General features: G+C 46.7%; 2 protein-coding genes and 1 pseudogene across 9 annotated transcripts; 2 read left to right on the top strand and 1 right to left on the bottom strand.

Annotated features, from left to right (window-relative positions):
* Window positions 1–4,121, top strand: LOC308528689 (pulmonary surfactant-associated protein A-like). Of its 5 annotated transcripts, none has more exons than XM_081104436.1 (5): window positions 1–30; window positions 724–918; window positions 1,197–1,316; window positions 2,031–2,108; window positions 2,579–4,121. In XM_081104436.1, the coding sequence occupies exons 2-5, from the start codon at window positions 747–749 to the stop codon at window positions 2,953–2,955; spliced, it is 747 nt and encodes a 248-aa protein (XP_080960562.1). In that variant the 5' UTR covers window positions 1–30; window positions 724–746; the 3' UTR covers window positions 2,956–4,121. The 5 variants fall into 5 exon arrangements, with proteins under 5 accessions (XP_080960562.1, XP_080960563.1, XP_080960565.1 ...); XM_081104437.1 differs by having other exon boundaries at window positions 1,197–1,298; XM_081104438.1 differs by having other exon boundaries at window positions 3–30; window positions 1,197–1,271.
* A 1,574-nt stretch (window positions 4,122–5,695) lies between these two features.
* On the top strand, window positions 5,696–21,007 carry LOC308528986 (mannose-binding protein A-like). 3 transcript variants are annotated; one of them, XM_081104945.1, is made up of 5 exons: window positions 5,696–6,352; window positions 14,052–14,241; window positions 14,618–14,734; window positions 19,838–19,912; window positions 20,556–21,007. In XM_081104945.1, the coding sequence occupies exons 2-5, from the start codon at window positions 14,061–14,063 to the stop codon at window positions 20,927–20,929; spliced, it is 747 nt and encodes a 248-aa protein (XP_080961071.1). In that variant the 5' UTR covers window positions 5,696–6,352; window positions 14,052–14,060; the 3' UTR covers window positions 20,930–21,007. The 3 variants fall into 3 exon arrangements, with proteins under 3 accessions (XP_080961071.1, XP_080961072.1, XP_080961073.1); XM_081104946.1 differs by lacking the exon at window positions 5,696–6,352 and having other exon boundaries at window positions 12,854–14,241; XM_081104947.1 differs by lacking the exons at window positions 5,696–6,352; window positions 14,052–14,241 and adding an exon at window positions 13,154–14,051.
* Window positions 18,587–19,631, bottom strand: LOC308528984 (bifunctional methylenetetrahydrofolate dehydrogenase/cyclohydrolase, mitochondrial-like; annotated as a pseudogene). Its single transcript has one exon. The product of its transcript is annotated as a bifunctional methylenetetrahydrofolate dehydrogenase/cyclohydrolase, mitochondrial-like (transcript).
* Window positions 21,008–27,954: the final 6,947 nt, after the last annotated feature.

Here is a 27,954-nt window from a genome sequence, read left to right on the forward strand (position 1 = left end):
GAGGCAGAGATCCACGTGGGCTCCGTGTGGGTGAGTGTAGCCCCATCCCCTCGTGCTGCCCATTGCAAAGGTTGCAGGCAATGGGAACCAGCCCAGCAGTCACCTTCTCATATTTTGCTGGGCTCCTCAGCCAGGTCCATTCCCACCAGGAACTCAGCGAGACCTGACAGGGAGCAGAGAATAGTCTGCCAAGAAGGGGTCGCCTGAGCAGGAGGGGGGTCTCCCCATCACTGGCCATCTTGGAGTGGCCAGGCCATGGACGCTGGTCATCTTCATTCATCCTCAGGAACATGATCCCTTAGAACCTGAGAAGAGGGTGGCTGAGAGCATCAGGGGCAGATGGAGTGAGTGAGTGACCACGTCGCTCCTCTCAGCAGCCTGGGAGGGCAGGGCAGGGCAGTCTCCAGGGCGCAGAAGTTCCAGCTGAATGAAGAGTGCTAGAGTCACTTCACCGTGGTAGCCCAGCAAGGTGCAGAGACCCCATTAGAACCCAGGCCCTCTGGCTCTCCAGAGCTCTCTACCATGTACTCCTCACTTGCCCAGGCACCACACCACCTCACGCAGAGTAATGAGGCATGAGACCATGTCAGATGTCAGATCATGCTGGGAGTTTCCAAGGATGGTTTGGGTCCTCCCAGAGCTCCTGTCTGAGGCTCAGCTGTGTGAGGGGAGGGAATACCTTTGCACATGCTTCAGGTGGCTGACAGCTCTTCCTTTCTGCAGGAGGAGCAGTTGGAGCAGAAGCCATGTTGCTGTGCCCGTTGGCCCTCACCCTCATCCTGCTGGTGGTCTCTGGCATCGAGTGTGAGCTGAAGGAAGTTTGTTCTGGAAGCCCGGGCATCCCTGGCACTCCGGGATCCCATGGCCTGCCAGGCAGAGATGGGAGAGATGGTGTCAAAGGAGACCCTGGACCTCCAGGTACTGGCTGGGGGACCCCTGCCTCAGCTGAGGGACAGTGATCTGTTTTCAGGAGCCCAGTGTGTTTGGGGCTCTGGAGGGGGCCTAAGGGTCAGCTGGATGGTGAGGCATGGTGGGAGTTTCCCAGAGCCCTTAGAGCAGCCCTGGAGGATCTCTCCTCAGAGTGCCCATTTACTGATAGACGACTCAGCCTAGCTGATAATGAAGGTCCCATCACGTGAGTCCAACCCTGTTGTGAATGATCAATACCATGCGTCCATGTGCCCTTCTCTCTGCAGGCCCTATGGGCCCCCCTGGAGGAATGCCAGGCCTTCCCGGGCGTGATGGGCTGATCGGAGCACCTGGCATTTCTGGTGAGCGTGGAGACAAAGGAGAACCTGGTGAGAGGGGCCCTCCAGGTGAGCAAGGTGGGGAAGGCAGGCAGTGGCAACACGGGCACAGTGCCCATGTGATTGTCACATGAGGGAGGGTGGGGATCAGACAGAACCGTGGCGGTCCCCCAAGGGCATATTACTCAACCTAATAAGAGAATCTGAGATTGAGGAGAGATGTGGGTGGTAGGCCACAATGCAGGGACCGATGGCTGTTGTAAGTGCTCCATGCATCACAGCTGCCATAGAGGAGGTACACGGTGTTGGGTGTGGGAAATGGGTAGTCCTGGGGGGCAGTTCCTAGGGGTGAGGCACTAGAGGAATTATGAAAGGTGTAGGGGGTACGTGGACTAAAGATCCAAGCAGACGGTGTGATTGGGAGCCCCACATGCAGAGGGAAAGTCCGAAGCGCTTAGTAATCCAGGTCCATCAGGAGCGTGCACAGAGAACCACACCTGCCCTGGGGAGGGGCTCTGCCCAGAAACCAGAAAAACCCACAGAGGTGGGCACACAGCCATCAAAGGCTGTGGCAGGAGAGGAGAGCGGAGAGGGCTCTGCAGGTGCAAGGCTGCGTGAAAAGACAAGTGTATAGGGAGTGTGGAAGCACACTCCAAGGTAGTGGACCCTTGCGACTTGGGGCCTGGGCAGTGGGTATGGACAAGTAGAAGGAAGAATGCCAGGCTCGCAGCTGGTATCACACCTGTTGGCTTGCCCTCATTCTGGATGGGGTTTTCTCTACAGGGCTTCCAGCTTATCTGGATGAGGAGCTCCAAACCACACTCCAAGACCTCAGACATCAAATCTTGCAGTCAAAGGGAGGTAAGGGACCCCTTAGGGCCTTACAGGACAGGGGGTCTCCCATGAGTTCCCCTCATCCTCAGTACCAGGCTCCAGAACTTAGCAACTTGACAAGCAGTTGTGGATATGCATGTCTTGGGGAAAATAATGATGCTTCCCTTTTTGATGTCTTTGATGGCCCAGAGGGGACAGAGGTAGACACAGATTAGTTCCCTACGTCATGGAAAAGCAAGGTCTCTGCCTGTCTCGATTTCCACTGAATCCCAGAAATTGCAGTTTGGGGCACATAGTAAGACAGTTAATAAGTAATTGTTAAATGCAGGAGTGAATGAACAGAATGATGAGAGCACAGAGGAGAATTTAGAAAGGCTAGGATCGGAAGACAGAGGGAAGACAGAAAGGCAGAGGTGAAGAGATTGGAGAGCATAGAAAGGCAGAGCCCAAGTGAGGCAAAGAGGCCAGCGGTCTGACCCAGATTCCTCTGCTCTCAGTTCTCAGTTTGCAGGGTTCCATGCTGATGGTGGGAGAGAAGGTCTTCGCCACCAATGGGCAGACGGCCAATTTCGATGCCATTAGAGAGGCATGTAGCAGAGTTGGCGGCAGCATTGCAGCCCCACAGAGTCCAGAAGAGAACGAGGCCATTGCAAGCATCGTGAAGAAGCACAACACTTACGCCTACCTGGGCCTGTCCGAGAGCCCCACCCCTGGAGTCTTCCACTACCTGGATGACACTCCTGTAAACTACACCAAATGGTACCCTGGGGAGCCCAGGGGTCGGGGCAAAGAAAAGTGTGTGGAGATGTACACAGATGGGCAGTGGAATGACAAGAGCTGCCATCAATACCGACTGACCGTCTGTGAGTTTTGAGCAGGCATCAAGGCCGCAGGAGAGATAGGGTCTCGCCTTGCTTTCAGCCGCCAACCTGTGGATCCCCCTGTATATCCTTTTCAACAACATTTATCTGTGGCTATTCCAGTTGGAGGCATTCTTAGCCACTCCACTCCCCATGAGGGCCCTCACGCTTCCCCTTTGATCACAAATCAATCTGACATGCCCCCTGGCGCTCCTTCTCAGCACTGCACTCTAGGCAGCCACTGCCACCTTTGCCCTTTGTAGACAGATGGGGACTCCTTTCTTCCTCCTCTTGTTCAGTTCCTTCATTTATAGGTGGTAACAGTGAGGTCCTGGGATGGAAGATCCCTCCAAAATCACACCAAGGGTGCCTGCTTCCTGGCTACCTCTACTCTTTCTCTGCAGCCCACTCCCTGCCCAGTCTCATCGATTTAGCAGTTCTGGTAAAGCATATGATAGAAACAGGTGGACTTCTGGGATATTCCAAATTTGGGGACTATCTGTCAGTCTGTGGCCTCTGAGGAGCCATGTGGTCAGTCTTCCCATGGGGTCAGAGGGCCAGCTGGTGTTTCAGCATGATGAAGGCCAACCCACTATAGTGATTGGCATATATGATCCACTTTCTTGAGTCTTGGGGTACCAACTCAACTCCCTGACCTAAAAGCAGCAAGCCTAGACCTCTAGAGAAGATCTTAACCCCACCCCAGACATAACCCAAGTAACTTCCTGCTGATGGACATACTAGTAACTCCATACAACTTCAGATCTCATGAGGTGTTCACACCACTCATCACACCATTGACTATCTATTGAGCACATGCTATGTACCAGGCACCTTGACAAGCATTTTAGCAAATAAATATTATTTAATATTTACCTAATGCTATGGGACCATCATTATTTTCCATCTGAGGACACTGAAACTTAGAGAAGTTAAATGTTTTTGAGTTTTATTACATGGAGCAAGGGGCAGAGACTGGACTCAAACCCATCTACGTGGACCTGAAGATCGTACACATAACCACCCTACTCTCTTACTGAGCAGAGATGATTTAAATAAATCCTGAATGTGTTAACATCAGTCTCCATTGCTCTGGTTCCAAGAAACATCCCATTTCTGTATTTTTATAAATCAACTTAACTGGCTCTGAGCCCCAACTTACCTAAAAAATGGAAAATTCAATCTCAGGTTATGCTTTCTTTGTTGAGTGGAGGGCAACCTGCTCTCCACTCATAGGTTATACAAGTGAATGAGGAGCTACAGAAAATGCCTGGAAGAACAGCAGTGTTGGTGGCTGGCATTAAGATAACTCCTCCTCTAAGTCTATGTATCCATTTTGGGTGGTGATTTCATGTGTTCATTTCCTACAGAGCCACGTGGATGTTTTCCCTAGTCATGGCTCTGTCCCAGGCCTTGGTGAGCCACCCCAGTCTCAGGTCTGCAAGGAATGGGACCATGTCCCTACTGGCTTGAGGAGGCAACCACATATGTGTCCCACCTTCAGAAAGGTCCTCACTTCTTCCACTTTCAAATCTTCTAAAGCTCTTCCTCACTGCATATAATTCTTTTTCTTAGGTAAGAGAGAGCTTTGAATCAAAACCCACAAAGCCAGATGGGAATGAGCAGAAATATTTCTCATTCTTTCATGAATGGCAATTTTTTAATCTGGTCACATTGCTACATGTGCTTAGGTCCCAGCACACAAATTATTGAGCCTTCCCCAAAATTCAAAAGAGGAAGCAGAAGAAGTATATTTTTCCTATTTTGTAGATCAACAGTCTAAGCCTCCAAAAATTGATGTTTTCTCATTTCTTATTAGATTTATTTTTTACTTATTTTATGGTTTTATTTGCTATTGTTACTATATTATTTTTATAACATTTAAATTAATTATTGATGGTTTATAAGAAAACTATTGGTTTATTTTTTATTGATCTTATATTCAGCCATCTTTTTGGATTCCCATGTATCTCCTAATATTTCTAATATAATTGATTATCTTATATTTTAAAAGTATATGATTGTATTTACAAATGACAGGAATTTTTGCCTATCCATTATGATATTTACATTTCTTATATATAATTTTTATATATTTAAAGGTGCCAGGAGACCCTATATAGTGTTGAAAACCCTCAATGATAAATTATGTTTTTGGGTGGCCCTGAATGTATAAATGGGAACACTTCCAATGTTTCACCATTGAAAATATTGCTTATTTTAAGTCTGACAGATACCTTTTATCAAGGAAAAGAACTTCCCTCTTTTTCCTAGTTTGCCGTAACTCATTTTAATCATTAACATGTATTGAACTGTATCAGATTATTTTTGGCATTTCCTTTAGTCTAATAACACTAAACTGATGTCTAATATGGGTTGAGTCATCTCGAATTCCTGGGTGCCAGCATCTGGAGCCCACAGGGGAGAATGAGAGGCTTTAAGTGCCTCATCTTTTAAGATTGGAGAAATGCCCCAAGGACCCCACTATGGAACCTGTAAGGAGGGGGCTGTTCAGTATGAGTGATTTAGTAATTCCTACCCCCATGGTCAGTATAAGGAGGAATAAATAGAGGAAAGAAGGCTGAAGCACCTTGGGTAGAAATTATCTCTTCTTCTTCACTCCCTGAAGGAGGAGACTGTACTGCCTTCTTCCTAATTTTTGCAAGTAGGGATGCTCAATTGCTTCACCTTCCTCAATTAAGTCACCTAATGTAGAAATGGAGGGATTATATCCAGTTCTAAAATTACTGAAGTACTAAACCAGTAGATGGACTGATCTTGCTGAGGCCTGGGGAGATGGAGAAAGGGGAGAATAGAGCTGGGAACAAGAGTGTTTGGAGGCAATGTGGATTTCCATCAATTGTATGGAGTTTCCCTGGGGCTGTGTGAATGCCAATGTCATGGAAGTGAGCTGGGATTTAAATTCTAGTTGTGAGCAGGTTGCTTCCCTTGAAGCAGGGACACAGGAGCTCAAAGAAGAAGAGACAATGAATTGAAATGTCCACTGACATGATATGGACTGTAGGAAACATGCAGCTAGAGGCTTATAAGGTCCCTTGTCTAAAGAACTAGCTCTTGAGAAGGGTTGTCATTTGTAATCAAAGGGACTAAACAACCAGTCAGGGTGGGGCAAGAAGCAGCACTGTTCCCACTGACATGTGGTTCCTCCTGTGAGCAGGTATTGTCTACTATTGGAATCATCATTTTCTCTACACCCCACATATGGCAAGCAGTAAGAGAGAAGGCCTGCCCACCCTTCACTTCAAGAAGCCAGCACTCTATGGCCAGAGTAATGATGAATCAGAGATGAAACTGAGATCTTAATGACAAAACTGGAGTACAATTCATTTTAAATCAACCCTAGAAAGTTTTCATTGCAGGAAGAAAATGTATGAAGAATTCTGAGACCAGGTAAACTTCAAATTTTAAGATTGTATATATCTGCAGTAAGACTCTTAAACTTCTTATATATTAAACTAGAGGCCCGGTGCATGAAATTCGTGCGGGGGTGGGGGGGGGGGTCCCTCAGCCTGGCCTGCAACAACGCCAGCATCTCTCACCCCAGCCTCTGGCTCAAGGTCCCTCCTTTCCCCTCCCTCTGTACTGCCAGGGCGGGGACACTGGGCTCGCATCGCTGCAAGCCCAGCATTTCTCACCCTGGCCTCTAGCCTGAGGCCCCTCCCCTCCACTCCCTCCAGGCACGGACACTGGGCTCGCGTTGCAGGGGCTACGCCACCAGCATCCTGCCCCTGCCACTATGGGAACCGCCATCTTTGTCACAGAGTGATGGTTACTTTACATATTACTCTTTTATTAGATAGGATTAGTGAGTTACATGGATTCATTTTTTGATATTGAACCATCCTTGCATTTCTAATATATACCTTACTTGGTCTAATGGCTGATACTCTCATCACACTGTATGCCAGGCACTATACTTGTATTAACTCACATTATCTTCTTTAGCCCTATTATCCCCAATTTACAAATAAGAATATTGATGAAAATAGATACTAAAGTGATTTGTCAAAGATCATATAGTCACAAGATGGCGGCATAAAGTATATACCTTTACGTGCCGCCCCCCACAACCACATTAAAACTACAACTAAAAGACAAAACGGCGATCATCCAGAACCATGGGAAAGCTGGCTGAGTGGAAGTTGTACAACTAGAAGGAAAGATAAAAGTGCATTGAGGCTGGGTGGGAGGTGCAGAGGTGCCAAGAGCAGAGGTACGGAGGTGCGTGAACTGGGCTGCACCTGGGTGCACAGTTTTTTTTCAGTCGGGAGATACAAGAGCCTGACTGTACTGAACTTGTTTCCAATGAGACTCTAGGGACCCAGACTCCTACAGGAAGAAACTGGACTGTTTGGCATCGGGTCAGAAAGCGAGGGTGGCTTTCTTGCAGAACTGCTCCCAGAGATCATTGTTACTGTGGGGGTGCAGGACTCGGGGACTCGGGGACCTGAAGACACTGAGACATGGAGACGCGTGGAGACGCACAGAGTCACAGAGACGGCTGACAACAGCCATTGCTGTTTGCTCCATCCTGGTGATTCTCTGAGATCCCACCCCAATCAATTTGAAACCCCACCCAAGCTGTGCGCAAATGAATCACCTGCCCTTTTGCAGCCTAACCTAACAAACTGCAGCTGGGTCAGAAAGCTCCAAAATTTCCAAACCCCAAACAAAGAGGAGAAATCGGCAGATCTTGCGGTAGCTCTTGCTGGGTGGACTCACACAGTGGTTGAATTTGCAACTCCTTGGAGATCCAGGAGCCAGTGTACCCAGTGGTCAGATACCAGATTTCAACTCCTCATATCCATAAGTGACACACTCAAGAGGCAGACTCAGTGAGCATCAAAGCCCCGCTGAAGCAAGTCCTGCCCCATAAGGGTGTCTCCAGCACAGAAGTTCTTCCACTATAGACACAGAGGGTCATTGCAGTCAATTGGCCTGGAGGTCATTTCTTCCCAGGGATACCAACAGCAATCAAAGCTTAATTACAACAAGACTGTACACCCAGCCCACCAAGGGGTGCACCAAGAGTGTCTACCTCAGGTGACTGGGGAGGCTGAGTCACTGGGCCCAATAGGACACCTACCACACGAAGCCACTCTATCAACACAGAGAAGCATAAAAAATGCAGAGACAAAGAAACATGTCACAAATGAAAGAAATGGAGGAAAGCAAATTACTGGACTTAGAGTTCAAAACCACAGTTATAAGGTTACCCAGGAATCTTCTACAAACCTCCGAGGTACTTAGTGAGACCTTCAAGGATCTTAATGAGAATGCCAAAAAAGTGGAAAAGGACCAGTTAGAAATTAAACATACACTGACTGAAATAAAAAGAATAATATACAGAGATCCAACAGCAGACTAGAAGATCCCAAAAATCAAGTCAAAGGTTTGAAATACAAAGAAGCAAAAAACACCTAACTGAAAAAACAAAAAGAAAAAAGAATCCAAAAATATGAAGGTAGTGTAAGGAGCCTCTGGGACAACTTCAAGCGTACCAACATCCGAATTATGGGAGTGCCAGAAGAAGAGAGAGAGCGAGATATTGAAAGCCTATTTGAAGAAATAATGACAGAAAACTTCCCCTACCTGATAAAAGAAATAGACTTATAAGTCCAGGAAGCACTGAGAACCCCAAAGAAAAGGAATCCAAAGAGGACCACACCAAGACACATAATAATAATTAACATGCCAAGGGCAAAAGACAAAGAGAGAATCTTAAAAGCAGCAACAGAAAAAACAGTTAGTTACCTACAAGGGAGTACCCATATGATTGTCAGCTGATTTCTCAACAGAAACCATGCAGGCTAAAAGGGAGTGGCAAGAAATATTCAAAGTGATGAATAGCAAGAACCTACAACCAAGATTACTTTACCCAGCAAAGCTATCATGTAGAATTGAAGGTCAGATAAAGAGCTTCACAGACAAGAAAAAGCTAAAGGAGTTCATCACCACCAAACCAGGATTATATGAAATGCTGAAGGGTATTCTTTAAGAAGAGGAAGAAGAAAAAGGTAAAGATAAAAATTATGAACAACAAAGTGACAACAAATACATATCTATCAACAAGTGAATCTAAAAATTAAGTCAATAAAAAAATCTGATGAACAGAATAAACTGGTGAATATAATAGAAGCGGGGGCATAGAAAGGGAGTAAACTGACAATTCTCAGGGGGAAGGAGGTGTGAAGGGTGCGGAAGAGTTTGGACAAAAGTTTTACACCTATGGATGAGGACAGTGGCGGGGGGCAGGGAGGGTATGGGATGGGGTGGGAGCCAGGTGGAGGGGAGCTATGGGGCAAAAAAAGAGGAACATCTGTAATAATCTGAGCAATAAAGATTTATTTAAAAAAAGATCATGTAGCCAGTTACTGATAGAGCTGGACTATAAATACCGGAAGTCAGATTCCAGAGACTGTGTTATTAACCATTAATATTTGGCTAGACTTCATAGCCAATTATTACTTCAGGCTTTCAAGTGGGTAAGTGTGTACTCCACATCATATAATTATTCTGATATTAGTGGGTACCAGGAACATATGTTCCCATAATTAGAAAAAGCAGGAAGAGGCCAGGTTAAACTTACAAGCACATTGAAAGCTACTGCTCCCTTCATGTCTGCTCACTGTCACACAGCAAAGCCCAATATCAATAGGGTGTTTACTCAATGTAATCTGTCTAGTAGGAGACTCTACAAAGGGCTTGGATATAAAATTCTATGATAAGAACAAAATAAAATTCAATGATAGAAGACATTTCAAATGAAGAATAATAATTCAAACTACCATGATCATATTTGCTAAATTTATTATTTTTTGCAAGGAACCAGTTTTTGTTTTATTGTTAGCTCTATAGTTATTTCCGTATTCTAGTTCATTAAATATATTATTTAATTTTTATTTTATTGATTTTTAATTTTATTTCCTATTTATTATTTATTTATTTACTTATACTGTTTTTCTAAAAATATTAATTTATCTGTCTCACAGAGTCAGCAGTCTTTGAAGGGCTACTTCTTTTTTATTTTTAAATTTTTATTGAATTTATTGGGGTGACATTGGTTAACAAAATTATATAGGTTTCAGGTGTACAATTCTATATTATGTCATCTGTATATGGTATTGTGTGTTCACCACCCAAAGTCAAGTCTTCTGTCACCATTTGTTCCCCTTTACCCTCCTCACCTCCCTCCACCCCCTTTCCCTTATTGTCTGTGTCTATGAGTTTACTTTTTTGCTTAATCCCTTCACTTTCTTCAAACAGTCCCCCCAACTCTCCTCCCCCCAATAGCTGTTAATTTATTTTCTGCATCTATTTTGTTTGCTTATTTATTTTGTTCATTAGATTCCACATATAAGTGAAATCATATGGTATTTGTCTTTCTCTGACCGGCTTAGTTCACTGAGCATAATACTCTTCAGGTCCAACCATGCTGTCACAGACATCTTTTCGTACGTCTATTGTCCATCTGTATGTCCTTTTTGGAGACTTGTCTATTCAGGTTCTTTGCTCATTTTTAATTGGATTGTTTCTTTTTAAGTGTTGAGCCGTGTAAATTCTTTATAAATTTTAAATATTAACCCCTTATCAGATGTATTCTTGGTGAATATGTTCTCCCATTCAGTGGGTTGTCTTTTCATTTTGTTGATGATTTCCCTTGCTGGAGGACTATAGCTTTTACTCTGTTTATTTCCTACTGGGTTTGCCAATTTTTACTAAATGAACTCAAATTTACCTGATTCCATCTGAGCAAATCCTGGGTTAAGGGTAAGGTCCTTCATTGCTTTTATGTCCCCATGGTGCACTAGGTTGTGATGAGCTGAGACTCTTGAAAAACAATTTTTCATCTTGACATAAACAGAAAAATGTATTAATAATAATCATAGCAAACAACAGTAATAGCACACACTCAAACCTCCAATCGATGAGAAGACAGACTTGTGGATATGTGTGCACAGAGTCAAGGCTTTCTTATTATGCCTTAGCTGACAGTGCACATTCCTTCCTCTGTCCCAAGCTCTTCTTCCTCTAAGTCTATAACACACTCAGGGTGCTGGTTTTATGTAGTCACTCAGTTTCAAATTTCTACCTCTCTGGGAGGTCTGCTCATTTGCTGAATGGGTTGAATGCCCCTTGTCCTCTGAATCTATTGGCCCTTCAAAGTTGTGTCAAGGACATCAGGAAACATAGCCCTGAGAAGTGTCTTCTTTACAAAGAGTCCCTTTTAGTGCCTGGCAGGCTCCTTTACGACAGGAACCTGGGAGGACTGACGAACAGGTATGAGAACTTGAATACACAGAACTGATGACTTTTGAGAAGTCAAAACACTAATCACAAAGCAAGATCAAAGCAAGAGCAGTTCCTGCTCCCCACCAGGGAAAACCCAAACCTTTTGAGTTATTTGATAAGACTAAGTGCTTCAAAGAGTGAGTGTAAGTTTCAGGGAGGGCGGGAAATCAAAGGTCATGTCAGGGACTTGGAAAAAGTGACTTCATCAGGCTTTGACGATAAGAACTGGACGCCCCTGAAAACCCAGGCATGGAGGAGCACTGACCAGTAGGGTATCTGCCCCACTCATGGTCTCGCTTCTCTGCTCACTATCTCAGCAGGTCCTTCTGTGGTACCTGGAAACAAGGATCTGAATCAAATGTTCTTAGAAAAGTAAGAACACTGAAAAAGTGTCAGATGTTCATGCCAGCTGTAGAGAAATCAAGGGGGCTGCTCTGAGGACATGATGCAGGGGATTCAGTTGTTCCATTAATGTGTGGTGAGCATTGACTCTGTTTCCAGGGACTCTTCTAGGTGGGGATACAACAGCTGAAGAACAGGACTTCTGTTCTAAGGAATCGCATGGTCATTAAATACGCAACCAAATAAAGATTATGTTGCAGACATAAATTAAAGGCAGAGAATTACAATTTTGCTAGAGTGGCTACTTAAAGTTAAATGGTTAGGGAAAGCCCTTTCTCCAGAGATAATATTTAAGCTGAAATCTGAATGACAACAAACAATTCTGCAAAGATAGAGGGAAGTGTCCTGGGCTGGCACAGTTAGTGCAAATGCCACATTCAGTTTTGAATGTAACGTACCTACAAATACTTCTCCTTGTGCCTAACCCTGTGACATGCCCAAGGAAGACATTTGATAAATGTTCTGAATGAGAAGGGTGGAAAGAGAGGAGTCAGTGTTGTCAGTAGACTAACCAGAAATGGAGGGCAAACTACAGATACAGAGTTGTCTGCCTGCGCATGTGTGCGTGTGAGTGCACATGTCAGCATGTGTCTGGTAGAATGTCTATACTTGTCTCTTCTATAAAAAATGTCTGTAGGAAAATAGACTGAGAAGCTGTGATTCTAGAGGGTCAGTTGCTGAGTTATAGAGATGGATGCATGGGAGGGGCCAGTAGAAGGAGGAGTTTAGGGTATTAAAGTAGAGAGCTGCCCAGTGCGGCTGAAGGGCCCACCATCAGCCCTGGAGAGCTGCCCAGCATACAGGAGTTCTAATAATGGTTGTTTATTAACTTGGGGTGAAGGCCAGTCCAGCACTGCCCCGTCGCCAGGCTAATTGAGCCTGACATTGCTGAGGCATCTGCCAGAGGCCTGGGCTGGAGGATAGCTTCCCTGCCACAGCCTTCGTGCTCTGAGGAGGCCCTAGTAAGTTGTTTCTGGAGGACAGAGGTGGAGTCCTGGGCCAAGAGTCTGGACACTTGACTTGATCCTTGTGAGGTCCAGGCAGGGGCGTTGGTGGGGTTGTCAGGCCCACTCAGGGCCTATGTCTCTCTCTGCCTTGTGGCGTTTATGTTCTTCTTGAATCCACTTGATTATCTGCAAACTAAAGGGTGGTCTTTTCAGTCAAAGGGAAGAATGGAAGTGGGGTATGTTTAAACCTGACCTTGGCCTTTGGTATAATCAGGGAAAGGGGGAAAGAAGATAGAAAAAGGAAAGGTGGAGAAAATGTGATAAAGTTTCCTTCCAACTCACTACTTCTCACTGCATCCTGGAGGGAGGGAATGGCTCTGGGAGCTCCAGGGTAGGCAAGGGCAGATGGTAGTTATGGACCAGCAACATTGGGATTAGCGGCCAGAGAGGAGCAGAAGGAGAAGCCCATGGGGCTGGGCTGCGAAGACTTCCTGGAACAGAGTCCAGCTTGAGCAAAGGCTGGAGGGGACTCTGACAGCAGGTTGGGGATATAGAGCTTGAGGGCCTAAGGGCAGAATGCAAAGAAGCCTGCCAGGAGAAGAAGAATGAGCTGAAATCCTGCCAGGCCCAGTATAAACAGAAATTTTAGGAGCCTGGGTTCTGGCTGGCAAAAAAAAATAAATAAATGCTTCACAGTAGAAAACTTCAAACCAAGGGAAGAAAACATATTTAAGTCTTACGTGGCCAGGATCAATGATCAAAGAAGGTTCCTTGGGAGGGCCAGAGCCCTGCCTCAGGGCACTCTGGGTCCTGAGCACCAGCAAGGGCCTGTCATAAAGTAAAAACTGTAGATGAAATGATTGACAGACTTTGGGAAACAACTGTGGTTCTGAGGTTAGGTGAACCCCAAAGTGTAAAAGGAATTGTTATGTGAAATGAGAGAATGGACATCAGAAACCAGTTTCTGCCAAGAAATGGGCCTTGTGGGTGCTCGGATCTCCTGCTACAGTTTGAGTCTAGCTCTCAGGCCCATAGGAAGGAGAAGAAGAGGGAATCTGAAGCCCGCTTAGTCCTCAAAGACTGGGGTTGAGAGAGGAGCGGAGGCTCACACAGGCAGTGAGCTTGCCTTTGTGCCAGAGTTAGGTCATTTCCAGACCCCACGGGCTCTCATGCATAGGGCCTGCCTCACCCTCTAAGCCTTGTACCCACAGGGGCACTGGAGGCCCAGGGAGAATGGGCTGCTACCAAGTTCTCTTGCATCTACCTTGGCTTCAGCACTGATCGAATTCTAACTTCCTTGTCTGTCTCCTTAGCAGCCTGGGAGAAACTCAGAGTCAAAGCTGGTGTGTCTGTGTCCCGAGCACAGGGGCCAGCTCACCAGAGGCGGTAGCGGATGTTGGCTACACGGGATGAGATGCAATTCTTTCCCTCACTCTCTCCACTACCAGGTGAGGGCCATGTTGTGGTTTGTATCACTTCCCACCCTTCTGTGTGCGGTGACAGTGTCCTTCTCAGAACCCACAGCCTGTGAGGATGCCCAGAAGGCCTGCTCAGTGATTGCTTGTGGCATCCCGGTCACCAATGGCACCCCAGGCAGAGACGGGCAAGACGGAGCCAAGGGAGAAAAAGGAGAACCAGGTACCCAGGCTGGTCTGACTTCTTGAATCTTTACTCCCCAGAGGGATCTGGGGCAGAGCCATGAGCAGGCTCCCCTTACATTATGATGGGCATGAATCTCTCAGGATAATTCCTGTACATTGTCATTGTCTCCTAAACAAAGACGCTGCTGTGACCTGGCTCCCACCTTTCCACGCAGGAATCGGTGGTGTGTGGTTGTCCCTAAGAGGCGGTATCTGCGGCCCGGACAGCTGGCGCTGGAGGCAGGAGGTCTTTCTTTCTCAGGTCACCACTAGTTTGCTATGGTTTCTGCAGTCAACGTGAATCTCGTGCTGAGCTTTTGGAGGAAGAGAATGAGAGACAGACACTGGGTCACATGTCCTTCATCTTCCAACAGGGCAGGGGCTCCGAGGCTTGCAGGGCCCTCCAGGGAAACTGGGGCCTCCAGGAAGTAGAGGGGCTCCTGGACCACAAGGAGTGAAGGGCCAAAAAGGAGATCGTGGAGACAGTTCAGGTAAGAAGCCCATCTCAGCATGGCGTGGGCTGAGGGGAAAGACTGGGGAACTTGAAGGCCACGTGGGAAGGGCCCTTCTCTTCTGCCCCACTGGCAGACCTCCCCTCTGCTTCCTGACCCAGCACTCTCACTCCTCCCAGTCCTACTAGGGGCCTGAAGGGTTTCCCACAGGCACCTGAGAACAGACTTGCTACCCTGCTGGCCACTCCTCACTCCCTCAGCTGGAGCAGCCAATGCCAGGCTCCAGGATGTGCGGGAGGAAACCAGTCCCCTCTGAGGTTGGGTTGAAGTCCGTTGTCCCAAGAGTGGCAGGAAGATGGTCTGCTTCACATGATCCCTGGTGCAATAGAGTAATGAATAGAGTAATGGAATAAATTCATCCAAAGTGAAATAAAGTAATTAGTAGCAACAAAACAAAAGTGATGACCTCACATAAATATTTGCCTGCCGGCCCATCATGATTATAAGAATATTAAAAGCTCGCCTGGAATAAGAAATGAAAGCATGATTAAGAAAACTTTTCAAAAAGGAGAATGAGTTCAGTCTTTTCTTATAAATAAGTGTAATATTACAGTATTTAAGCAGTATGTGAAGAAAAAAATCCAGAGCTATAGTTTGCAAGTTGCCGTTACTGCTATTATTATTACTAGTTTCAGAGTTACAGTTTATAAAAGTTATGAATTATGTCTGAGAAGGCAGGAATACAGTTATGTTTTATTGTTTTGCTTCCTTATTTTTCTAAAATAAGCATACTTCTTTTTTTAAATTAAATCTTTATTGTTCAGATTATTACATTTGTTCCTCTTTTTTCCCCTCATAGCTCCACTCCACCCAGTTCCCACCCCATCCTCTGCCCTCACTCCTCACCCACTGTCCTCATCCATAGGTGCACGATTTTTGTTCAGTCTCTTCCTGCATCCCCCACACCCCATTCCCCCCCAAGAATAGTCAGTCCATTCTTTTTCTATTCCCCTGATTCTATTATAATCACCAGTTCATTCTGTTCATCAGATTATTTATTCACTTGATTTTTAGATTCACTTGTTGATAGATGTGTATTTGTTGTTCATAATTTGTATCTTTACCTTTTTCTTCTTCCTCTTCTTAAAGGATACCTTTCAGCATTTCATATAATACTGGTTTGGTGGTGATGAACCCCTTAGCTTTTTCTTACCTGTGAAGCTCTTTATCTGACCTTCAATTCTGAATGATAGCTTGGCTGGATAAAGTAATCTTGGTTGAAGGTTCTTGGCATTCATCACTTTGAATATTTCTTGCCACTCCCTTCTGGCCTGCAAAGTTTCTGTTGAGAAATCAGCTGACAGTCGTATGGGTACTCCCTTGCAGGTAACTGACTTTCTCTTGCTGCTTTTAAGATTCTCTCTTTGTCTTTTGCTCTTGGCATTTAAATTATGATGTGTCTTGGTGTGGTCCTCTTTGGATTTCCTTTGTTTGGGGTTCTCTGTGCTTCCTGGACTTGTAAGTCTATTTCTTTCACCAGGTATGGGAAGCTTTCTGTCATTATTCCTTCAAATAGGTTTTCAATATCTTGCTCTCTCTCTTTTCTTCTGGCGCCCCTATAATTCAGATGTTGGTACGCTTGAAGCTGTCCCAGAGGCTCCTTACACTATCTTTGTATATTTGGATTCTTTTTTCATTTTGCTTTTCCGGTTGGGTGTTTTTTGCTTCTTCGTATTTCAAATTGTTGACTTGATTCTTGTGATCCTCTAGTCTGCTGTTGGGAGTCTGTATAATATTCTTTATTTCAGTCAGTGTATGCTTAATTTCTAGTTGGTCCTTTATCACAACCTCTAGGGTCTCATTAGATTTCTTGTACATCTCATTAAGTTTATCGGCAGTTTTTAGAAAATTCTTGAAAGACCTTAAAAGTGTGGTTTTGAACTCTATATCCAGTAGTTTTCTTTCCTCCATTTCTGTCATTTGTGTCTTGTTTCTTTGTCTCCGCATTTTTTCTTTTTGCTTCCCTGTGTTGATAAAGTGGTTTTTCTGTGCTAAGTGTCCTCTAGGGCCCAGTGGTTCAGCCTCCCCAAATACCTTAAGGAGGACACTCTTGGTGCACCCCCTTGTGGTCTTTGTGCACAGTCTTGTTGTAGTTAAGCCTTGATTGTTATAGTTAACACTGGGAGGAGTTGACCTCCAGGCCAATTGGCTGTGAGAATCAGCTGTGTCTGCAGTGGAAGAACTTCTGTGCTGGAGACAACCCTTCGGGTCAAGACTTGCTTCAATGGGGCTTTGGTGCTCACTGGGTCTGCCCCCTGAGTGTGTCCTTTAAGGATCTGAGAAGCTGCAAACTGGATGGTCCCACTCTGACCTCTGGGTTTCCTGGCTCCTGGATCTCTAGGGAGGTGTTAATCTAGCCTTTGCCTGAGGCTACCCATCAAAAGCCTCCCTGCAGGGCTTGGGTGGGGAGGGTCCCACGGGGTCAACAGGGCGGGTGAGCAGTTATGGCTGCTCTCAGTCCTGCCCTCAGAGGGTCTGCTTCTCAGTGTCCCGGTAATCGCTGCACACACCTCCAAAAGAAAGTTTCCCTCGAGTTCCGACTGATGCCAGACAGTCCCGCTTCTCCCGTATGAGTCTGGGTCCCTAGAGACTCGCCCGGAACTGGAGCTCAGAGCCTTAGACTTCCTCCCGATTGAAAACAACAACTGCGCCCTCAGCCACCAGCCCGCTCTGTGTGTGCCTCTTTACCTTAGTATTTTACGTCCGCACCGTGCCTCCTCTGAGTCTTGGTATGCTTTTCTCTTTCCTTCCAGTTGTAGAATTTCCACTCAGCCAGCCTTCCTGTGGTTCTGGATAATGTCCGTTCCGTCTTTTAGTTGTATTTTTTTTTTCATACTAGTCAGAGTGTTTTATTAAAAAAACAAAATAAAACAAAAAACTTAATCAGAAAGTCTGATTAAATTCAATATTAACTCAAGCTCTCAAAAACCTACTGGGGAAAGCCAATAGGTGCATCAGAGAAAGCAGGCAGTAGGCTGACAATTCTTTGGTGGAAAAGGCAGTTGCATATGTATACAAATGCCCTAATGATTATCAAACCCAAGTTTTGTTTTTCAAAAATAGGTTTCAAGATCTACTAAAGAAACCATACAGACTTCCCCAACAGTACAAAAAAATTAACAATAAAGTTTAAGGCTATAGGAAAAACCAAATATGACAATACATGTGAATTATTTATAAAATAAGCCTTTCGATCCCAGAAAACCAAAAGGGGACCTCATGAATGGCAACACACATAAAATAAAGGCTAATAGCACACATACATTTTCCCAACGACTAACTAAGGTTTAAAAATGACAGGATACTATTAACAGGTAGCTTTTCTTCTGGTTATCAGTCAATATAAAATTAGGGTAAATTTTTTCTACTCAAATTACTATCAGTTCTTCTTTTGTACCTTTTCCTTAATTTTCTCTAGCAACATTTTTCCTTTGTTTTGACCAGTTGAGCTCAAAAGGTTTGGAACCTAAAGTGAGTATCAACTCTTATTGGAATAGCACTTGGGAAATGCAATCCTGGAAAAGGCAATTTGTAACTGAAGTGGTCTGACAAAGTAAAGCAACCCTTCTCAATGGGAGTGTCCCCCATGCAATCACCAGGCTAATGGCTCCTCTTATGGCCAGATCACATGACCCAGCATGATAATGGCATGATCCCTGGTGAGATACTGGGGAGAGCTATGTGACAAGCATCCACCCACTTAAGCTTTCAATAAATACAAAGCACTGTTTAAAACCATGTCAGTAGAATAAATAAGAGATGCTGCACTTCTATTGGCCTGTTTTGCCTCTTGAACTGGCTTGGAGTACTGTTCATGACCCAAAAGACACACTAGTTAGTTTCTACTCCAAGCTCTTTAGACTTTAGTACCACCTGCTCTTCAAGCCTCAGCACCATTTTTGCAGTGATAATGGTATTCTTCATTAGCATCGCCACTGTCATGGGACCAACACCTCCAGGGACTGGGGTGATGTAACCGGCTTTTTTCCGGACTTCTTCAAAATCCACATCTCCAACCAACTTGGGTTCAGCAGTGGTAGGATCCTGAATTCTATTTATTCCCACATAAATGACGGCTGCTCCTTCCTTGATCATATCTGCTGTGATCAAATTTGGAATGCCTGCAGCAGAGATCACAATATCTGCAAGAATGGTATGTGTTTTCAGCTGCTCTTTGGGGGTGTATCGATGCGATATTATAACAGTGGCATCACCTCCAGGATGTTCGTGCACCCCGTCTGTGTGCAGCAACATTGCAATGGGCATCCCAATGTTTTTGGACCTTCCAGCTACAACCACATTCTTCCCTAAGGTCGGAATGCCAGTTCACTTAATGATCTCCCACACACCCCAGGGGGTAGCTGATAACATGGAATACCGGTACAAACACATTCGCCCCACATTGATTACATGGAAGCCATCAACCTCCTTGTCTGGAGAAACAGCGTTGCAGATCTTCCTCTCATCTATGTGCTCAGGAAGCGGCAGCTGAACAAGGAGGCCATCGACGTTATCATCATTATTTAGTTTATTGATTAAGTTCAACAGTTCTTCCTCTGAAATTGAAGCAGGTTTCACAATTGTCTCACTGTTGATTCCCACATCTGCAGCAGCCTTGGTTTTGTTGAGGACATAGGAATGACTTGCAGGATTCTCGCCAACCAGGTATGGCTGCTTGTTGCCGGCTGCCACCCACTCTTCCACCTCCTGCCGCACTTCCTGCTTGATCGATCTGCTGGGCAAGTTTCCTTCCAGAAATGACAACAGCTTAATTTTGAACAGCCGAGAAATGGAGTGGACAGTGACGGAGGCAGCAGTTCTGTGGGGGTCGCAGCAGCCGGGTGGCCAACGTGGACACGAGGGATGAAGCAGCCATGCCCCGCACTGGCGTCGGAGCCCAAAGAGAGCTTTTAGCTGTATTTTTGAAGTGGTTGTGCGAGGCAGCAAACTCCGGTGTTTACCTATGCCGCCATCTTGGTTTCCCAAGCATACTTTTTAATAAGCTTTTTTTACCCAAAAAATACTCTGTTTTGAATTTAGGGTCTTGTTCTCAATATATGCCCTTCTCCCATTACTTTGCAGTTACAGAGACTAAGCTGGCTAACTTAGAGAGAGAGCTGAGGAGCCTGAAGGCGGAACTGGACCGCATCAAAAAATGTAAGCCTCCTCCTGCCCCTCTGGGTTCCCGATCTCTCCTTGTCCTTGAGTGCTCTGGGTTTTCGGGAGGTGGAATAGAACTAACAATTATGAACACGAATTATATACCAGGGCCTGTGCTAGGTTGGCATTTTCTCATAATATGGTTTCATTCTGTCCTCTCAACACTGCTGTTTGTGAGCATTACGCTTATTTTATTTACTGGTGAGAGAAAATAGGTCCAGGAATTGCAGATAATTCATTCAGCATCACCCAGGTGGGAAGCAGCAAAGGAAAGATTGCATGGAGGTCTGCTGCCTCCAAATCTTCGCTCCTTCCTCAGCACCCGCTGATCTCAGATGGCTGTCCCTGTCCCTTTCTATCCTGGCGTCCAAGCCTGGCAGCGGTGCCTACACTTGTTTCCCTGTCCACCTGCACTGGAGGAGTTTGCACCGGGGGACTGTCTCCAGGACAGGCGCCCCCAGGAGAGGCCGGGCTCTGCTAGGGACTTCCCTACGCTGAGGAGCTCCTCCTCACTAGGACCTGACCTGAGGGGCTTGCACATGGGCTCCTTTTCAGAGTCCTGACTCCCCAACAAGGGCGTGGTCACCTACTGGCCTGGGCTCCAGGCCAAGTCAATCCCACCCGTCCTTTGTGATTTCAGTGCTAACCTTCTCCTTGGGCAAGAGATCTGGAAAGAAGCTCTATGTGACCAACGGTGAAAAGATGCCTTTTTCCAAAGTGAAGGCTCTGTGCGCTGAGCTCCAGGCCACCGTGGCCACCCCCAAGAATGCTGAGGAGAACAAAGCCATCATGGATGTGGCCAAGGACCATGCCTTCCTGGGCATCACAGACGAAGCGACCGAAGGCCAGTTTGTGTATGTGACAGGAGGGAGGCTGACCTATAGCAACTGGAAGAAGGATGAGCCTAATGACTTTGGCTCAGGGGAGGACTGTGTGATCCTTCTAAAGGATGGGATCTGGAATGATGTCTCCTGCTCTTCCTCCTTCATGGCCGTCTGTGAATTCCCAGCCTGAAGAGGCAGTTCCTCAGCCCCTCCTTGGCTCTGCTGAGCTCTCTGCTGCCCTAAAAGAAAATTCAGTGATCTTTTTCTTATGCCCAGTGTTGACTCATTCTTTGGTGGGCATGGGAGGAAAATGAAGGGATGGATTTGATTATGGGATTAGGGAGTGAAAAGAGGCTGACATGAGGGTTTCTGGTCCAGTTCGTGGCAGAGGACACCCACTGTCTTGCCTAAGACCATAGCACTGGGTCACTGTCAAACCATGGAAAGGGCCCAGTCTAGCCCTGTCCTTTCTCAGTGGGGACACTGTGGCCCTCACCAGGGACCCATGGAGGGCCACATCTGTGTCAGTCAGCAGCGGATCTCAGCCTCCAAAGGATCCAATTCCTTTTGTCCAAGTGCTGCCACCACTTGATGCCCTCGATTCCTCCCCATGGCTAGCCCCGTCCTATTTGTGACATGGATATGTCTTCCGTTGCTCATGTGCCGCACCAGAAAACCCTTCACCTACTGTAACACCTCGCAATATCCAATACCCATGTTAGAAGTCCAAACCTGTAGAGAATGTTTATACAAGTTTATCCGAATCGAACAGAGGATACACGAGAAGCCAGAAAACAGCCCGAGAAAATGCTTCTCAGAACGACAGTTTGTAGCTTCCTTTGTGCAGTTGGAATTGAGGAGGGAACTAAGGGAGAAAACTGAAGGTGGAGGAAAGCCAGGCAGGAAATGAATTGCAGGGTAGCTGATGAGATTCCATGCTCTGTTGAGGGTGGTTTCTCTTGAGGGCTCTGAAAAGAGGCAGTTCAAAGGTGTGTTAACCCTTTTACTACAAACACTAGGTACCTGCAGTGTGACTACTCACTGTGACCTGCCCAGTTAGAAATCTGTCATCAGATCACCCTGTGAGGTTACAGTCCATGGAACCCCTTTTGCTTCCACACCAACACGGCACCATGATTAGTCCCAGGAATCCCCAAGTGGCTGTGGCCTTCTTATAGCCACCAGGGCAATCTTGAGGACAAAGGACAGCCTTTCCTCCCAGCATACTTTTAGGACTGATTTGATATGACCCCTGCCAGCATCACTGTGGGGGGCAAAAGGTCAGGCAGACTCCTGACCTCCCTCTTCACAGGGCAGTAGCAGTCTCAGTCTGTCCGTGTTCAGAGCCCCTTCCTCCTGGGACATCCTCGTCCCATTATAGGTCAATGGGTCCATTATTAGTAGACACAAGAGGAAAAACTCCCCAATGGTGAGCTTCACACCCTGTGGGTGAAATGATGCAGCGTCAACCAGTAGGCCAACCAAACCTCCTCTGAGCAGGATTCTGATGCTGTGGGCCCACAGTCCTGCTCATGACCATGCATGTTTGTAGCAATCTCAGGGTTTGTGGAGCTGAGAGGCTGCAGATCCCATGCATGAAACTGGGGAGAGAGTGAATTTCAGCTCCACTTTGAGGCCATTCACCAAATAAGATTGAAAAATAGCTCATGAATGTGCCAAAAGCCTCTTAAGAAAATATTTTTATTAAAATTAGTTTTCAATTCTGTTTTTCTTTGTATCTGAACTACCAGAGAGAGCACCCTAAACTTGGGAAGTGCTTGATAAGTATTTGTTGAATGGGTACACCCCAAAAATCCCCACATGAATCTGTCAAGTGAATGTAGAAAGAGGCCACTCCCAGGTGCCCTCCTTCGGCTGGACTGTAGAGCAGGGGTGAGAGGTGGCCTGGGAAATGCTGAAAGATAATAAAGTAGGGGTGACAGGGCAGGACCTGGCCTCTAGCACACCTAGACTGTCACATCACTGGATTTTCAATCCCACGAGACTCTCCTTCAAGCACTGCACCTGGGGGCAATGCCAAGAGTAATTTTGTGATGTCGAGCAGAACAGTTCTCTACTTTCAATTAAAGTCCATTCTGCTTACCTGAGGAGTGCAGACTACTTCAAGTTTAGAGGCACCTATCAAACCAATTATCAATGCAAATAGAAAAAGAAAAGAACAGAAACTGTTAAGAAGAAAGGAAGATACACATAGATGATTCAGCAAAGAAGGATTACTGCAACCAAGCATAAAAGTTAAGGCCTAAATTTTCTCATAGCCAAGAAAGCAAGGAGAAAATGGACATAACCATTATATAATTATTTTTATTTTCTGTAAGAGGAGGGGGATTCGTGCTCTGCCCTGAGGGGAGTGTGTTCATGTTTATACTGTGCATTAAAGACAGTATCTTTAGATATAAAATTGTAGAAGACAGTCATGTACTTTACATGGATTGTTTCCCCGTATGTAGTGGTCGCCCCTAGTCAGAGAAACAGTAAAAATCTACAGGACAAACTCGAATACTTCCATTCCCCTTCCAGCCTTCTGCTCTGCCTGTTCTTCCCCTGACCTCGCATCTGATCGTCTTTTCAGAGCTCCTCTCTCTAAATGCATCTGCCTGCTACCATTCTGCCTTGATCTAGAACTGAGGCACCCACTTCCCTGAGATTCACTTTCCAATACTTATCAGCAAGTAGTGGACCCCATGCAAGTTAGCTCCTGTGAAGGTGGCATAAATCTAAAGATACAGGATTCTCATGAGGGTCTAAAGCAGAGGTCCTCAAACTTTTTAAACAGGGGGCCAGTGCACTGTCCCTCGACATTCCACACATGCGCACTGTGGGCCCGGGAAGAGTTGGCTGTTAAGCAGGAAAGGCAGTGGCGGCAAAAACACCCGGCGGTCTGGATAAATGTTTTCGGAGGGCCCAATGTGGCCCGTGGGCAGTAGTTTGAGGACCCTTGGTCTAAAGACAGTAACTACCGTTCATCCAGGCTTCCCAGGACCTGGAACAAGAGGGACATATGGACTCAAGGAGACTCTCCAGACAGCCTCTCTCACTTCCTCACAGGCTAAGCGCAGGCAGTTGCCTTCACCCAGGGATATGGGATGACAACATCTTGCACAGGGGACCTAATGAAACCAAGGGCTCCAAGGACAGGCCTTTGGGCCCTAAGCAGCACATTCCCCTTGGACGTCAGGAATGGAGAGGGCTGAGCAACCTCTTGGGTCCTGCTGTTTGCCATATCCTTCCCCAGGCTGGCTTTGGACCAAGAAATGGCAGGCCTATCTGAGCTGCACTTTTCTCTGCTGTCTCTTGCAAAGAGTGAGGACCCGAAGGTCATGGCTCAGCGCATTCCTGGACAGGAGGCTGGTGCTGAGACCTTTGTGGAGCCTGGGCTGACTCCAGGGTTGTGCCCAAGGGAGAACCAGGCCTGGGTATCTGTGCCATGTTGAGGCTGGAGGAGAGGCAGTAGGTTGGTGGGAAATGCAAGGTTGGCAAGCATCTCCCTGCCTAATGCATTGAGTGGCATGTGAGCTCTCGGGCCTCAATCTCTATCTAAATTGTTCTGTCAAGGCTTCTCCCTGCTAAAGCTGCAGGAGTCAATGGTCACACAGATTCAGATCCGTGGGGCCCATTTCAGGAGCAAACAGATCTCAGAACTGTTTTCAGTTTTGTTACCTGCCATTGTGTCCAAAGTCACTGTGGCCTGAACACGGATCACCTGTTTCTCAAGTCCATAGAAAGCCAGACCGAGAAAGTTAGAATGGCGAGTCCACCTTGCTCTCAAGATGGGAACCTTGAATTTAAACTACATGTAAGTCAGCGGTCTCCTGAGGGAGTATAGACCCAGCCAGTGTGATTTTCTTCTGCTACCAGAGGGGAAACAGCTACCAAAGCTCCCAGCGTTCAAGGCCTGGCTCCAGCTGGGCTCTGCACCTAGAATTGCAGGGCCTCATTCCTAAAGGATCATCTTTCTGTGGAGCCCTAAGGCTCTGCTGTTCTCACTCTCAGCCATGCCCACGCCAGAGGATGGGGACTTGGGGTACAGGCTAATGGCCTAGCATTCGCATTCCTCAGCCCTCCTTTGTGCCCTGGGCCACCTGCTTCCTTCTGTGTGGCCGTCAGAGATCCACCAGCACCAGGTCACAGTCAGAGCTGGACTTGTATTTGCAGGTGGCAGAGGGCCTCTGACCTGGAAGGTTGTTTGTCCTAATTGTGTAACTGATCTGTCCCTTAGAACCTGCCAAGAATCACGGATTCATTTCCCGTTAACCAGGCAGAGACCGAATGTCATCATGGGGATGTCGGGAAGTGAACTTTGCAAAGTGATGTTGTCTTTGTAACCCTGAGTGCCACCTCATGTGGCTCTTCAGAGGAGTGCCAGCAGAGCTACCTGGAAGGCTTGGCAGAGTCATAGGGTCAAGTTGGTTCCGCTCTGAACCCAGTGCATCAGAAGCTCAGAGACCTTCACTGTGGTGAGGTCCCTAAGCGATCCAGATGTTTGGCCAGTTTTGGAAACCACTGCTCAAGGAAATACAGCCATCCTAGCAGCTCTCTGCCTGCCTTTTACCTTCATAGGGAGACCCAGAAACCAGGGGGCCAGGGCTTCTCCATCTGTGTAGCCCTTCACAAGGTGAAGGGGGTCCTGCTTAACTCCACAATGTCAGATGCCACATAATATATTTCAAAAGCTCATGTCCCTTTAGTAAAACACAACTCCTTCCCTCTGCATTTCCTGATCTGACTGCCTCCTGGCTTCAGGCAATGGGCCTGGGTCTGGAACATCTCTGCCGAGTGTAGGAGGTGAGGCACTGCACAGGTGAACCCTGATGGGGAATTGTGCACATGAATTTGGGATCTTTGTGCATGTGTGAGTGTGTGAGTTTCTGTATAGAAACCAGGATACCCAGTGCCTGAAATTCCCAGCATTCTGCTGTTAGAAGCCTCACCCCCTATCTCCCCAGCTCCCACACTCAGCTTATATCCAGGTGCCTTACTCTGCACATCCCTCAGTGAGGAGCATTGGTTGGTGGTGTCAGGGGCTCAGGGTGAGGTATGTACATTCTTGGTCATGGACAAAGTGTTCATAAATGGCCTTGAGCTGAGCACTATGACCCCTGGGCTCAACAGAGATTGTGTGGGTGATAACATGATCCCCCTCCTGCAGGTCCTGGCTCTTATTGTCACCATTGTCCTCCCCTTCAAAGCCTTTATCTGACCATCTGACCATTGAATGTAAGGCTACTCCAACCCCAGTCCCCATTATGACACCCAGGTTTATTTTCTTATAGGCAGTTGTGGACATCTGAAATCATCCTGACCGTTTACCTGTTGGATTTTGTCAGAGTAGCAAAGTCATTAAGAGGACGCTGGAGCCCTGGCTGGTTGGGCTCAGTGCATAGAGCGTTGGCCTGAAGACAGAAGGGTCTCAGGTTTGTTTCCGTCAAGGGCACATGCCTGGGTTGCAGGCTTGATCCCCTGTGAGGGTCGTGCAGGAGGCAACCAATCAATGATTCTCTCACATCATTGATGTTACTGTCTGTCTTTCCTTCTCCCGTCCTCTCTAAAATCAATGAAAATATATTTTTTTAAAATGAGGATGCTGGCTCCAGACTGCCTGGATTCACACCCTGTGCAGCTGAGGTCCTGAGCAAGTCACACACACTCAGGGCACTGGTTCTCTTCTTGGTAAACATGGGCTATGAGTAGTGCCCCCCTCACAGGGCTGTGAGGAATAAATGGACTGGCACAAGCATGGCAGCCAGAAGAGCACTGGCTCTGATGAATGCCGTGCAAGCATTCCTTCTACTTGTTGCTGTGATTAGTATGATCACCTGAGTCATACAATGAAGTCCAGGGCCCATAACAGGGCTGGGGACCACCTCACTCTCAATAACTGTTGAGTGAATAAATGAATAAACAAATTAACGAAGGAATTGCAGTCCTCCCCAAAAATGTGTGACCCCACAACCTTCTCTGGATCTTGACTCAGCTCCAAGCTGGAACCAAGAGAGAAGCTGTGAGACTTATTTTGCAAATGGCTCTGGCACAGCTTCCTTTCTTTTCTTTTCTTTTTTTAATATATATTTTTTTGATTTTTTACAGAGAGGAAGGGAGAGGGATAGAGAGTTAGAAACATCGATCAGCTGCCTCCTGCACACTCCCCACTGGGGATGTGCCCGCAACTAAAGTACATGCCTTGACCGGAATCGAACCTGGGACCCTTCAGTCTACAGGGCAGATGCTCTATCCACCAAGCCAAACTTGCTATGGCCAAAGCTTCCTTTCTTGCATAACTGGGTTTAGCTGCGCACCAGGAGCAGTGGCTTTATGCTGCCCTCTGCTGGTGTCTCTAAGTCATGGCTAGCAAACTCAGAGAGCCAAGGAGGGGCCAGGTGAGTGGTGGGGCCCTTGTCTGCAACTTCAGATGTTCCTGCTTTCTTCCCTTCTGCCCTGATTGCTATATCCAGTTAGAATGCATTTCCTAAATGCCCCTCTCCTGTAGGGCCAGGTCCAGACACACTCTCCCACTGGGTGACCAGACAGCCCTCATGCCCAGCAATCCCTGGAGCTGGTGGAATTCTTTGCTCCTGGTCCTTGTGTCTCTCATGTCCACACCTTCACTGGGAGCTCTTCAGAGTGCCACCCCATCCTCCTTCTTATCTGCCACCTCAGATCTCTGTGTCTAGACTGATGTCAGAATCCCTGCAAGGACAGGACTGGCTCTGTGGAGGCTGAATGTGTGGGCATCCTCCTTAGCTACCTCTGTGTATCTCTGTGACCTTCAACAAGAATCAAGCTCTATGCCGCCTCTTCCCCCGACTTTCAGCATCAGCCAGGAGAGTCTGTGCACTTCTCTCTGAACCAGGTTCCTTTTTACAACATTGCGAAGTGTTTACCTCTGACCTTTGTGGTGCAGAGGAGTTCAGGCTGAGGACCTGTAACTAAGGGAACTTGAGAGACTGCCGTGGTACCCATGAGGACACCTAGGAGGGCTCAGCCCACATAGAGATGGTGGGGATCTCCTGCAGGTCTCCAGTGGAGATGACATTGTTGTCCCACTAGCTGTCAGTCTGTGTTGTAACTGACCTTGGGCTTCCTGGAAGCCCAGCTGATGGGAGCACCGGGATTATTGCAGGAGACCCAGAAGGTGCCTTCACTTGCTCACTGATGCAGATCAGTGGCTCCCCCTGGTTGGGTTCCCTCAGGTCC

This window comes from Myotis nattereri (assembly GCF_964212035.1).
Source record: "Myotis nattereri genome assembly, chromosome: 13".
Lineage (NCBI taxonomy): Eukaryota > Metazoa > Chordata > Mammalia > Chiroptera > Vespertilionidae > Myotis > Myotis nattereri.

Bases quoted from the DNA above. Each gene is read 5' to 3' on its own strand.
- LOC308528689 (XM_081104436.1), top strand. From the start codon at position 747: ATGTTGCTGTGCCCGTTGGCCCTCACCCTCATCCTGCTGGTGGTCTCT. The intron at 919-1,196 runs GTACTGGCTGGG...TTCTCTCTGCAG, and splicing joins AGGAGACCCTGGACCTCCAG to GCCCTATGGGCCCCCCTGGA. The intron at 2,109-2,578 runs GTAAGGGACCCC...CTCTGCTCTCAG, and splicing joins AATCTTGCAGTCAAAGGGAG to TTCTCAGTTTGCAGGGTTCC.
- LOC308528986 (XM_081104946.1), top strand. From the start codon at position 14,013: ATGAGATGCAATTCTTTCCCTCACTCTCTCCACTACCAGGTGAGGGCC. The intron at 14,242-14,617 runs GTACCCAGGCTG...ATCTTCCAACAG, and splicing joins GGGAGAAAAAGGAGAACCAG to GGCAGGGGCTCCGAGGCTTG. The intron at 14,735-19,837 runs GTAAGAAGCCCA...ATTACTTTGCAG, and splicing joins AGATCGTGGAGACAGTTCAG to TTACAGAGACTAAGCTGGCT.